Source organism: Oncorhynchus mykiss, unplaced genomic scaffold (assembly GCF_013265735.2).
Source record: "Oncorhynchus mykiss isolate Arlee unplaced genomic scaffold, USDA_OmykA_1.1 un_scaffold_119, whole genome shotgun sequence".
Taxonomy (NCBI): domain Eukaryota; kingdom Metazoa; phylum Chordata; class Actinopteri; order Salmoniformes; family Salmonidae; genus Oncorhynchus; species Oncorhynchus mykiss.
Window position 1 is genome coordinate 1,778,382 of NW_023493660.1, and position 14,119 is coordinate 1,792,500.

Sequence of the window (14,119 nt, forward strand, 5' to 3'; positions counted from 1 at the left end):
GCAAGGTCAGAGCTAGTAAGAGGGAAAATAGTCAAGCTCGAGTGTTAGGTCACGAAATGCTTTTCAATATCTAAAAATTAAAATAAAAATGGAAATTATGTTGATACATTTTCAGTATAACACAGTATATCCTACAGTATATCCTACAAAATAACATAATACGCCATAAACCTTATCTATTGCTTATTGTAGAGTCAGTATTATTAGACTGTTACATTAATTTGTTCTTTGAGATATATGGCAGGAAGGCAGGTTGTGTAGAGAGGAGAGGGAGGATGGAGGTCGATGCCTTTTAACCGTACAGTTGCCAAGGCGCTCGAGATTCCTGACACGTGATTGGCCAAGGAGTCGATGCGCGTCCACGTGCTAGTTGTGAGAGCGCTCCCGATAGCCCAGCGCCCGTCTGCAACAGAGAGGATGGTGAAGCGAGAGGGATATCTGGGCAACCAAAAATATATTTTCCAGCAGGTGTCATTTTTTCCCCGTTTTTTTCGCTTACCGGTGAGGATTTTTTTACATGGAGGTCTATGAGAGGAAAAAAAATCGTTTAAAAAACATGCATTTGCTCCGTGTGGCTTATTTAATCAAATAGACGTTTCGTAATGATGAGGTTATTACGAGTGTACTGATATAAGTAGGAAACGAGACATCCGGGAAACTTTGAGAAAAAAACACTTTATATCGGAGTTGTGCCTGGACGTCACTAGTTATCACAGTCACAAAGTAGTAGAACCGCCCATGTATACAATTTATCTTCTTAAAATTGGATTTTAAACCACCTAACCCTAACCACACTGTTAACCTTATGGCTAACCTTAAATGAATACCAAAAAGCTAAATTAATTTGTGATAAGACATTTTTTACTTTGTGACTTTGGTAACTATTGGAAACCGTTGTGCCTGTTGTTTCACAGGCGTATCTGCCCTGTCATTGGCTAGAATGGTCCCACCTGATCTTGCCGCCTTCCATTTTTGAAGACACTTATTTTCCGTTGTTAGAGCGGGCACTTGATTATCTGACCAATATAATAGATAATCTGTGTCTGACATCAAGCCCCGTTCGTGGTGTAGAGAGAAGAGAAGAGTAAAGAGGAGAGGACTGGTAGAGAGAGTGCCACAATCTGACTGCAAGCATCGATAGAAATAACGCCACATTTCCATAATTTCCAAATGAATTATCATCACATGGATTCGACTGACAACTGACGACCTGATCTGAGGGTCTCTATCGGAACACAGAGTCTTCCTCACGGGCTGTGGTCGGGTAGGATACACCTCAAATATCTCTTGTGGTTTAGCTAGTAACACGTCTTTGTTTTCTCCTCCGGGGGAACGTACCGGGACAACATATCTAGATAGGACAGCTGTACCAGTTGCATTGCGCGCCTCACTTCAGCTATAGGAGCTGTCCCAGGTCCTGGAACCGATTATAGCTCCTAATACATGACCTGCTTTTCAGCCATTATTTATTTTGTAAAGCGAAAAACATTTGACTGAATACGTTAATGTGGGTTGTTTGCTACACTGCGCGTGTTGATACACTAAAAGTGTCCGTTTTTAAAACCGACTATACTAGGATACGGCCATTTAACATCATATTTGAAAAATAATGTGTCACCTTCTTTGTTGACGGTTCTAGAACATCTATGTAAAATTAGTTGATTGCTCATTTTGAGAAAAAAAGTAAGTATTGTGAGGGTTATCTACACTAAAGCTAAGTTTTTCACTGAAAGGTTCAGGATTTTACATGTTTTTATTCTAAAACTAGATATTTCTAAAACAGAATACCTAAATTGTAATCCTACAATGAAACAGCCACCCAATAACTCTTCTATCTGCAGTAGTTAACAGAATTACAGTCCATGAACAGCATCCAATAAGAGTCAAGAATCGTTGTTAGCTGGACAACACACTAACAAGGTGATAACAGAGGTTCTGTAGTCTAGTCCAGCCGATCAAAACACACTGAAGACCAGTAAACTGATATTTATCTCTTGTGATTCTCTGATCCACCTCTACACAGATGACACCATCCTGTATACTTCTGGCCCCTCTTTGGACACTGTGTTAACTAACCTCCAGACGAGCTTCAACGCCATACAACTGTCCTTCCGTGGCCTCCAACTGCTCTTAAATGCAAGTAAAACTAAATGCATGCTCTTCAACCGATCGCTGCCTGCACCTGCCCGCCCGTCCAGAATCACTACTCTGGACGGTTCTGACTTAGAATATGTGGACAACTACAAATATCTAGGTGTCTGGTTAGACTGTAAACTCTCCTTCCAGACTCACATTAAGCATCTCCAATCCAAAATGAAATCTAGAATCGGCTTCCTATTTCGCAACAAAGCATCCTTCACTCATGCTGCCAAACATACCATCGTAAAACTGACCATCCTACCGATCCTCGACTTTGGCGATGTCATTTACAAAATAGCCTTCAACACTCTACCCAGCAAATTGGATGCAGTCTTTCACAGTACCATCCGTTTTGTCACCAAAGCCCAATGTACTACCCACCACCGCGACCTGTATGCTCCCGTTGGCTGGCCCTCGCTTCATACTCGCCAAACCCACTGGCTCCAGGTCATCTAATAGTCATTGCTAGGTAAAGCCCCGCCTTATCTCAGCTCACTTGTCACCAAAACAACACCCACTCGTAGCACGCGCTCCAGCAGGTATATTTCACTGGTCACCTGCAAAGCCAATTCCTACTTTGGCCACCTTTCCTTCCAGTTCTCTGCTGCCAATGACTGGAACAAATTGCAAAAATCACTGAAGCTGGAGACTCATGTCTCCCTCACGAACTTTAAGCATCAGCTGTCAGAGCAGCTCACAGATCACTGCACCTGTACATAGCCCATCTGTAAATAGCACATCTATCTATCTACCTACCTCATCCCCATACTGTATTTATTTATTTATCTTGCTCCTTTGCACCCCAGTATCTCTACTTGCACATTCATCTTCTGCACATACATCACTCCAGTGTTTAATTGCTAAATTGTAATTATTTCGCCACTACTATTTATTCCTTTACCTCACTACTCTTCTACATTTGCACACACTGTAAATAGATTTTTCTATTGTGTTATTGACTGTACGTTTGTTTATGTGTAACTCTATTGTTTGTGTCTCACTGCTTTGCTTTATCTTGTCCAGGTCGCAGTTGTAAATGAGAACTTGTTCTCAACTAGCCTACCTGGTTAAATAAAGGTGTTCTCAACTAGCCTACCTGGTTAAATAAAGGTGTTCTCAACTAGCCTACCTGGTTAAATAAAGGTGTTCTCAACTAGCCTCCCTGGTTAAATAAAGGTGTTCTCAACTGGCCTACCTGGTTAAATAAAGGTGTTCTCAACTGGCCTACCTGGTTAAATAAAGGTGAAATTAAATATAAAATAAAAAATCTGCTCTTTCCCATCTCTCTTTCAGGAGCCCTTCACACTGCCAGGAGATCACGTAAAGTCATGGCGCAGACAAACAGTTATAGTCAGAGCAGCAATGGAGTGGCTGATGAATCCCCCAACATGCTGGTCTACAGAAAGGTAAGAAAGGCATCTAATATAAATAACCTAATGGGTTCTGATACTTCTCCTCAGTCCCCGACCCAAATTGTTCAAGTTGTGGGTGTTGGTGCTCTCTCCATAATGGAATGATAACTCATAGATACCTGCCTTCTATGGATGGTAATGTACTGGGTTTTGGATACCATAGAATCAGGGGTTTGGGGTGCTCGACTCAGTAGTTTCATCTAAAGTCCCAGGGTGCAGGGTTCAAAAGGGACTGGAAAAGGGTTTGGGTTTTGGATATCTTCATTTCATCTTTGTTTATTGTACCACAAATCCATAGCATGTTATTGCTGCTCTGTGTTCACATTCAATGCTTTGTTTTTTTAAAAAGAAACCCCTGAACGCTTTTTGACAATGTGTTGAAACAGAATCTAAATCATCATCTGACTCTTATTGCCCCTTGGTTTGGTGTTGAAGTAGACTCAGAATGCCCCTTGGTTTGGTGTTGAAGTAGTCTCAGAATGCCCCTTGGTTTGGTGTTGAAGTAGACTCTGAATGCCCCTTGGTTTGGTGTTGAAGTAGACTCTGAATGCCCCTTGGTTTGGTGTTGAAGTAGACTCTGAATGCCCCTTGGTTTGGTGTTGAAGTAGACTCTGAATGCCCCTTGGTTTGGTGTTGAAGTAGACTCTGAATGCCCCTTGGTTTGGTGTTGAAGTAGACTCTGAATGCCCCTTGGTTTGGTGTTGAAGTAGACTCAGAATGCCCCTTCGTTTGGTGTTGAAGTAGACTCTGAATGCCCCTTGGTTTGGTGTTGAAGTAGACTCTGAATGCCCCTTGGTTTGGTGTTGAAGTAGAGTCAGAATGCCCCTTGGTTTGGTGTTGAAGTAGACTCTGAATGCCCCCTGGTTTGGTGTTGAAGTAGACTGAATGCCCCTTGGTTTGGTGTTGAAGTAGACTCTGAATGCCCCTTGGTTTGGTGTTGAAGTAGACTCTGAATGACCCTGGTTTGGTGTTGAAGTAGACTCTGAATGCCCCTTGGTTTGGTGTTGAAGTAGACTCTGAATGCCCCTTGGTTTGGTGTTGAAGTAGACTCTGAATGCCCCTTGGTTTGGTGTTGAAGTAGAGTCAGAATGCCCCTTGGTTTGGTGTTGAAGTAGACTCTGAATGCCCCTTGGTTTGGTGTTGAAGTAGACTCTGAATGCCCCTTGGTTTGGTGTTGGAGTAGACTCAGAATGACCCTTGGTTTGGTGTTGAAGTAGACTCTGAATGCCCCTTGGTTTGGTGTTGAAGTAGACCCAGAATGCCCCTTGGTTTGGTGTTGAAGTAGACTGAATGCCCCTTGGTTTGGTGTTGAAGTAGACTCTGAATGCGCCTTGGTTTGGTGTTGAAGTGGACTCAGAATGCCCCTTGGTTTGGTGTTGAAGTAGAGTCAGAATGCTCCTTGGTTTGGTGTTGAAGTAGACTCAATGCCCCTTGGTTTGGTGTTGAAGTAGACTCAGAATGCTCCTTGGTTTGGTGTTGAAGTAGACTCAATGCCCCTTGGTTTGGTGTTGAAATGTACTCAGAATGCCCCTTGGTTTGATGTTGAAGTAGACTCAATGCCCCTTGGTTTGGTGTTGAAGTAGACTCAATGCTCCTTGGTTTGGTGTTGAAGTAGACTCAGAATGCTCCTTGGTTTGGTGTTGAAGTAGACTCAGAATACCCCTTGGTTTGGTGTTGAAGTAGACTCAATGCCCCTTGGTTTGGTGTTGAAGTAGACTGAATGCTCCTTGGTTTGGTGTTGAAGTAGACTCAATGCCCCTTGGTTTGGTGTTGAAGTAGACTCAGAATGCTCCTTGGTTTGGTGTTGAAGTAGACTCAATGCCCCTTGGTTTGTTGTTGAAATGTACTCAGAATGCCCCTTGGTTTGGTGTTGAAATGTACTCAGAATGCCCCTTGGTTTGATTTTGAAGTAGACTCAGAATTCCCCTTTGTTTGGTGTTGACGTAGCTACATCTCAAATGTCTGTTCCCTACATAGTGCACTACTTTTGACCAGGGCCCATATAAGTCTGGGCCCAGGTTCCCAGAAGCATCTCAAGGCTAAGTTAATGGTTAGAATCTTCATAGGAGCATCGTTAAATCTCTGAGCTGTTTCCCAGAAACCGTTGTTAGTGAAGTTGAAGGCTTTTCGTTTAGCGACTGCCTCAGACCACTCGTAGAACAGCTAACAGCTAGCTTTCTGACCTTCCGCATCACTTTATACACAGAAGAGATCTGCTAAACATAGAATCAAATCAAATGTATTTATAAAGCCCTTCTTACATCAGCTGATATCTCAGAGTGCTGTACAGAGGGCCTCCCGGGTGGCACAGTGGTTTAGGGCACTGCATCGCAGCGCTAGCTGTGCCACCAGAGACCCTGGTTTCGCGCCCAGGCTCTGTCGCAGCCGGCCGCGACCGGGAGGCCCGTGGGGCGACGCACAGTTAGGGAGGGTTTGGCCGGTAGGGATATTCGTGTCTCATCGCGCACCAGCAACTCCTGTGGCGGGCCGGGCGCAGTGCGCACTAACCAAGGTCGCCAGGTGCACAGTGTTTCCTCTAACACATTGGTGCAGCTGGCATCCGGGTTGGATGCGCGCTGTGTTAAGAAGCAGTGTGGCTTGGTTGGGTTGGGTTGTGTTTTGTAGGACTTTCGACCTTCGTCTCTCCAGAGCCCGTATGAGACAAGATAGTAACTATTAACTATTAATAATTGGATACTACGAAATTGGGGAGAAAAGGTATATTTTTTTAAGTGCTGTACAGAAACCCAGCCTAAAACCCCAAACAGCAAGCAATGCAGGTGTAGAAGCAATGACGCTGTTTATCTGTCTCTGTGACCACCGATAACTTGGGAACGAAGTTCACTCTGAACACAAAGTTGCCCAACGTCTTTACAATTGAACAAACTGAGGATAAACATATGCTTCAAATGAAAACCGAGATGACTGCATAAAAAAACCCAAATACAGATATATTTAAATCATATTGAAATGAATATAATGTTGAACAAATCATCTATTTGTAGTTGGCACCTCGATATACAGTGTTGCATGATGATGTGCCAAATACATCTGTGATTGAGTGCATTATTATACGGTAGGCATTAGAATAAGCCGCCTCAATATTTGCAGCCGTTTAGGTGATAATCTCTGTAGGAGCTGATCCGTCATCAGTATTGTGGAATAATTGTAATGTTAAGGTAAGATTGGAATGGAGTAAAGCTGATCCTAGAACAGCGATGCCCTTTCCTTCGATCCCGTCAGTATCGACACTATGCTCTAACGACGCACTTAGTGACCGTTCTGTCTGCGTGGTGTTTGGGGAAAAGCATGTTACAGCTTTGGCCGTTGTAGGAAAGATGTTAAAACACTCCTAAGTTCCATCGCTATGGGGAAACCAGGCCCAGGTCAAAGGTAGTTCCATCGCTATGGGGAAACCAGGCCCAGATCAAAGGTAGTTCCATCGCTATGGGGAAACCAGGCCCAGGTCAAAGGTAGTTCCATCGCTATGGGGAAACCAGGCCCAGATCAAAGTTAGTTCCATCGCTATGGGGAAACCAGGTTGTTCCATCGCTATGGGGAAACCAGGCCCAGATCAAAGGTAGTTCCATAGCTATGGGGAAACCAGGCCCAGGTCAAAGGTTGTTCCATCGCTATGGGGAAACCAGGTTGTTCCATCGCTATGGGGAAACCAGGCCCAGATCAAAGATAGTTCCATCGCTATGGGGAAACCAGGCCCAGATCAAAGGTAGTTCCATCGCTATGGGGAAACCAGGCCCAGATCAAAGGTAGTTCCATCGCTATGGGGAAACCAGGTTGTTTCATCGCTATGGGGAAACCAGGCCCAGATCAAGGTAGTTCCATCGCTATGGGGAAACCAGGCCCAGGTCAAAGGTAGTTCCATCGCTATGGGGAAACCAGGTTGTTTCATCGCTATGGGGAAACCAGGCCCAGATCAAGGTAGTTCCATCGCTATGGGGAAACCAGGCCCAGATCAAGGTAGTTCCATCGCTATGGGGAAACCAGGCCCAGATCAAAGTTAGTTCCATCGCTATGGGGAAACCAGGTTGTTCCATCGCTATGGGGAAACCAGGCCCAGGTCAACGGAAGGGAATCAGCTGGTTTCATTCCAGTTGTGATTAGACTGAAGGGAATCAGCTGGTTTCATTCCAGTTGTGATTAGACTGAAGGCAAATCAGCTGGTTTCATTCCAGTAGACCAACCTCTGTCCAGGATAGATAGACACTGTCCCATGATTACCAGGCAAGTCAGTTAAGAACAAATTCTTATTTTCAATGACGGCCTAGGAACAGTGGGTTAACTGTTGGTATGTTCGAGTACAATCTTTTTCTCTAGGGACAGTCCTGCCAAAAGCTAGCAGGTAGGAGGGGCTCCTCTGCTGTAGGGCAGGTGTCTGGACCTCCAGACCACGGTGTGTGTGTCATGCCAAACCTTTAGCATGGATCTGCTCTGAAAACATCCCAAAGAATCAAATGACTACATCTGCTGTGACGAACGACGATCAATGAAAGGGCCACTGTTGTGTCGACATGAAACGAGAGAAGTCCCAGGTTAAATGGTTGGACTCTGTAGACTTATGAAATCTGTATAAGAGAGAGAGAGAGAGAGAGAGGGAGAGAGAGAGAGAGAGGGAGAGAGAGAGAGGGAGAGAGAGGGAGGGAGGGGAGAGAGAGAGGGAGGGAGGGAGAGGGGGAGAGAGGGAGGGAGAGAGAGAGGGAGGGAGGGAGAGAGAGAGAGAGGGAGCGAGGGGAGAGAGAGAGAGAGGGAGAGAGAGAGAGAGAGAGAGAGAGAGAGAGAGGGAGAGAGAGAGAGGGAGATAGAGGGAGGGAGGGAGGGAGGGAGATAGAGGGAGGGAGGGAGGGAGGGAGATAGAGGGAGGGAGGGGGAGAGAGAGAGAGGGGGAGAGAGGAAAGTAACAGATGGTTTGTTGTTACAGGAAGTGCTCAGGTTAATGACTTCCCAGGAGTGCTTTCCATCCTGAGGAGAAAGGCCAGCTGTCATTAATGTCCATGTCAAGCTAATTAAAGGCTATACCCTGCTCCTCCCTCTATCGTTCCTATGGCTGTTAGAGTCCACCTCCCTGCTGCTGTATGGTTCCTATGGCTGTTAGATTTCACCCCCTGCTCCTCCCTCTATGGTTCCTCTGGCTGTTACAGAGTCCACCCCCTGCTGCTGTATGGTTCCTATGGCTGTTAGTCCACCCCCTGCTCCTCCCTCTCCTACAGGACTTTACCCTAATACTGACCTGGTTCTCCCAACAGGACTTTACCCTAATACTGACCTGGTTCTCCTACAGGACTTTATCCTAATATTGCCCTGGTTCTCCTACAGGACTTTACCCTAATACTGACCTGGTTCTCCTACAGGACTTTACCCTAATACTGACCTGGTTCTCCTATAGGACTTTACCCTAATACTGACCTGGTTCTCCTATAGGACTTTACCCTAATACTGACCTGGTTCTCCTACAGGACTTTACCCTAATACTGACCTGGTTCTCCTACAGGACTTTATCCTAATACTGGTTCTCCTACAGGACTTTACCCTAATACTGACCTGGTTCTCCTACAGGACTTTACCCTAATATTGACCTGGTTCTCCTACAGGACTTTACCCTAATACTGGTTCTCCTACAGGACTTTACCCTAATACTGACCTGGTTCTCCTACAGGACTTTACCCTAATACTGACCTGGTTCTCCTACAGGACTTTACCCTAATACTGACCTGGTTCTCCTACAGGACTTTACCCTAATACTGACCTGGTTCTCCTACAGGACTTTACCCTAATACTGACCTGGTTCTCCCAACAGGACTTTACCCTAATACTGACCTGGTTCTCCTACAGGACTTTACCCTAATACTGACCTGGTTCTCCCAACAGGACTTTACCCTAATACTGACCTGGTTCTCCTACAGGACTTTACCCTAATACTGACCTGGTTCTCCCAACAGGACTTTACCCTAATACTGACCTGGTTCTCCTACAGGACTTTACCCTAATACTGACCTGGTTCTCCTACAGGACTTTATCCTAATACTGGTTCTCCTACAGGACTTTACCCTAATACTGACCTGGTTCTCCTACAGGACTTTACCCTAATACTGACCTGGTTCTCCTACAGGACTTTACCCTAATACTGGTTCTCCTACAGGACTTTACCCTAATACTGACCTGGTTCTCCTACAGGACTTTACCCTAATACTGACCTGGTTCTCCTACAGGACTTTACCCTAATACTGACCTGGTTCTCCTACAGGACTTTACCCTAATACTGACCTGGTTCTCCTACAGGACTTTACCCTAATACTGACCTGGTTCTCCCAACAGGACTTTACCCTAATACTGACCTGGTTCTCCTACAGGACTTTACCCTAATACTGACCTGGTTCTCCCAACAGGACTTTACCCTAATACTGACCTGGTTCTCCTACAGGACTTTACCCTAATACTGACCTGGTTCTCCCAACAGGACTTTACCCTAATACTGACCTGGTTCTCCTACAGGACTTTACCCTAATACTGACCTGGTTCTCCTACAGGACTTTACCCTAATACTGACCTGGTTCTCCTACAGGACTTTACCCTAATACTTACCTGGTTCTCCTACAGGAGTTTACCCTAATACTGACCTGGTTCTCCTACAGGACTTTACACTAATACTGACCCGGTTCTCCTACAGGACTTTACCCTAATACTGACCCGGTTCTCCTACAGGACTTTACCCTAATACTGACCCGGTTCTCCTACAGGACTTTACCCTAATACTGACCTGGTTCTCCTACAGGACTTTACCCTAATACTGACCTGGTTCTCCTACAGGACTTTACCCTAATACTGACCTGGTTCTCCTACAGGACTTTACCCTAATACTGACCTGGTTCTCCTACAGGACTTTACCCTAATACTGACCTGGTTCTCCTACAGGACTTTACCCTAATACTGACCTGGTTCTCCCAACAGGACTTTACCCTAATACTGACCTGGTTCTCCTACAGGACTTTACCCTAATACTGACCCGGTTCTCCTACAGGACTTTACCCTAATACTGACCCGGTTCTCCTACAGGACTTTACCCTAATACTGACCTGGTTCTCCTACAGGACTTTACCCTAATACTGACCCGGTTCTCCTACAGGACTTTACCCTAATACTGACCCGGTTCTCCTACAGGACTTTACCCTAATACTGACCTGGTTCTCCTACTGGACTTTACCCTAATACTGACCTGGTTCTCCTACAGGACTTTACCCTAATACTGACCTGGTTCTCCTACAGGACTTTACCCTAATACTGACCTGGTTCTCCTACAGGACTTTACCCTAATACTGACCTGGTTCTCCTACAGGACTTTACCCTAATACTGACCTGGTTCTCCTACAGGACTTTACCCTAATACTGACCTGGTTCTCCTACAGGACTTTACCCTAATACTGACCTGGTTCTCCTACAGGACTTTACTCTAATCTTATAAGTTTTGTATATTTTCATGGAACCATATAGTTTTGATAGATGCTTCATGTCTGCAGGTGCGGTTACGTTTTCAATAGTTATTATAAAAGACTTCGTCGATGTTCTGGGTTTGAATCTGGGTTTGTGTGAACCTAAAAGGAGGAGGATGAAGGTGGATGGGTTTCTCAGAGATAAGTGCAGGGATTTTTCTGCCATTATAATCCTTGGGCAGGCTGCCAAAGCGTTTATTTTTCAGGTCGCCTAAACCCTCAATATATATTTTTTTTAAATACATTTTTGTGATGACAGAACACATTCAGTGTAATCTTAAATGACGAAAAGCAGATATAAAGTGTATATATCATATTTGTTATATTATATTGTTATATTACAATATCTTTTTGGGGGGAAAATCACACAAATGTGTGTCCCTAGAGTCTCCCAGTGCACTACTTTTGACCAGAGCCCTATTGAACGAGGTGGCGTTTGAGCCGACCAGGGCCAGTGGCTCACATCACTGATTGATTTGCCTGTGTTTGTTTAGCTGATGGTTCTCATAGGTTGTAGTAGTCAGCCTGGTCAGGGACGACATTTCATTCATTTGGTAGATGTTTTTTATCCAGATTGACCTACAGGAGCAATTAGGTGTTAAGTGCCTTGCTCAAGGGCACTTAGACACATTTTTTTTTTGTACCTAGTTGGTCAGGGATTTGAACCAGCGACTTTTAGGTTACTGGCCCAATGCTCTTAACCTCTATGCTACCTGCTACAAGTGGAACCGGCGTTCAGACAGGCCCTGATAGAGGCTCTAAGGAAGAACAGAGGAGTAGACAGACGGACGGACGGACGGACAGACGGACAGAGGACTAGTGGGTCATCCTGGGGACTAACAGACAGAGGACTAGTGGGTCATCCTGGAGACTAACAGACAGACAGAGGACTAGTGGGTCATCCTGGAGACTAACAGACAGACAGAGGACTAGTGGGTCATCCTGGAGACTAACAGACAGACAGAGGACTAGTGGGTCATCCTGGGGACTAACAGACAGAGGACTAGTGGGTCATCCTGGAGACTAACAGACAGACAGAGGACTAGTGGGTCATCCTGGAGACTAACAGACAGACAGAGGACTAGTGGGTCATCCTGGAGACTTACAGAGAGACAGAGGACTAGTGGGTCACCCTGGAGACTTACTGTTGACCAGGGCCCATAGGGTAGTGCACTACTGTTGACCAGGGCCCATAGGGTAGTACACTACTGTTGACCAGTGTAGTATGTATGTGATAGGGTGCCATTTATGACTCATCCAGGGAGTGTAATGTATTACCCAGAATTAACAGCCCAGCACACCAGAACCCCACCAGCCAATAGAGACAGAGACAGGCTGACTGACTGAATGGAGGGAGACAGGCTGGCTGAATGGAGGGAGACAGGCTGGGTGAATGGAGGGAGACAGGCTGGCTGAATGGAAGGAGACAGGCTGGCTGAATGGAAGGAGACAGGCTGGGTGAATGGAAGGAGACAGGCTGGGTGAATGGAAGGAGACAGGCTGGGTGAATGGAAGGAGACAGGCTGGGTGAATGGAAGGAGACAGGCTGGGTGAATGGAAGGAGACAGGCTGGGTGAATGGAAGGAGACAGGCTGGGTGAATGGAAGGAGTCAGGCTGGGTGAATGGAAGGAGTCAGGCTGGCTGAATGGAGGGAGACAGGCTGGGTGAATGGAGAGAGACAGGCTGGCTGAATGGAGGGGGACAGGCTGGCTGAATGGAGGGGGACAGGCTGGCTGAATGGAGGGAGACAGGCTGGCTGAATGGAGGGAGACAGGCTGGCTGAATGGAAGGAGTCAGGCTGGCTGAATGGAAGGAGTCAGGCTGGGTGAATGGAAGGAGTCAGGCTGGCTGAATGGAGGGAGACAGGCTGGCTGAATGGAGGGAGACAGGCTGGCTGAATGGAGGGAGACAGGCTGGCTGAATGGAGGGAGACATGCTGGCTGAATGGAGGGAGACAGGCTGGCTGAATGGAGGGAGACAGGCTGGCTGAATGGAGGGAGACAGACTGGCTGAATGGAGGGAGACAGGCTGGCTAAATGGAAGGAGATAGGCTGGCTGAATGGAGGGATACAGGCTGGCTGAATGGAGGGAGACAGGCTGGCTGAATGGAGGGAGACAGGCTGGCTGAATGGAGGGAGACAGGCAGGCTGAATGGAGGGAGACAGGCTGGCTGAATGGAGGGAGACAGGCTGGCTAAATGGAAGGAGATAGGCTGGCTGAATGGAGGGAGACAGGCTGGCTGAATGGAGGGAGACAGGCTGGCTGAATGGAGGGAGACAGGCTGGCTGAATGGAGGGAGACAGGCTGGCTGAATGGAGGGAGATAGGCTGGCTGAATGGAGGGAGATAGGCTGGCTGAATGGAGGGAGACAGGCTGGCTGATTAAATTAAATGACAAAATAATCACAAAATAATTACAGAGACAGACAGAGACAGGCTGACTGACTGAATGGAGGGAGACAGGCTGGCTGAATGGAGGGAGACAGGCTGGGTGAATGGAGGGAGACAGGCTGGGTGAATGGAGGGAGACAGGCTGGCTGAATGGAAGGAGACAGGCTGGGTGAATGGAAGGAGACAGGCTGGGTGAATGGAAGGAGACAGGCTGGGTGAATGGAAGGAGACAGGCTGGGTGAATGGAAGGAGACAGGCTGGGTGAATGGAAGGAGTCAGGCTGGCTGAATGGAGGGAGTCAGGCTGGCTGAATGGAGGGAGACAGGCTGGCTGAATGGAGGGAGACAGGCTGGCTGAATGGAGGGAGACAGGCTGGCTGAATGGAGGGAGACAGGCTGGCTGAATGGAGGGAGACAGGCTGGCTGAATGGAGGGGGACAGGCTGGCTGAATGGAGGGAGACAGGCTGGCTGAATGGAGGGAGACAGGCTGGCTGAATGGAGGGAGACAGGCTGGCTGAATGGAGGGAGATAGGCTGGCTGAATGGAGGGAGACAGGCTGGCTGAATGGAGGGAGATAGGCTGGCTGAATGGAGGGAGACAGGCTGGCTGATTTAAATTAAATGACAAAATAATCACAAAATAATTAAGTCGGAGCAAAACGGTGGCCATCCAGTA

At 46.7% G+C, this 14,119-nt stretch overlaps 1 protein-coding gene across 1 annotated transcript in view; it reads left to right on the top strand.

The window, feature by feature from the left end:
* The first annotated feature begins 1,059 nt into the window (after positions 1-1,059).
* Positions 1,060-14,119, top strand: part of LOC110515110 (regulator of G-protein signaling 7-like) — a 56,397-nt gene continuing 43,337 nt past the window's right edge. The window contains exons 1-2 of the mRNA XM_036972088.1: positions 1,060-1,264; positions 3,433-3,545. Of these exons, the coding sequence (XP_036827983.1) occupies positions 3,468-3,545 (78 nt within the window). The 5' untranslated portion in view covers positions 1,060-1,264; positions 3,433-3,467. The remainder of the gene's footprint in view (positions 1,265-3,432; positions 3,546-14,119) is intronic.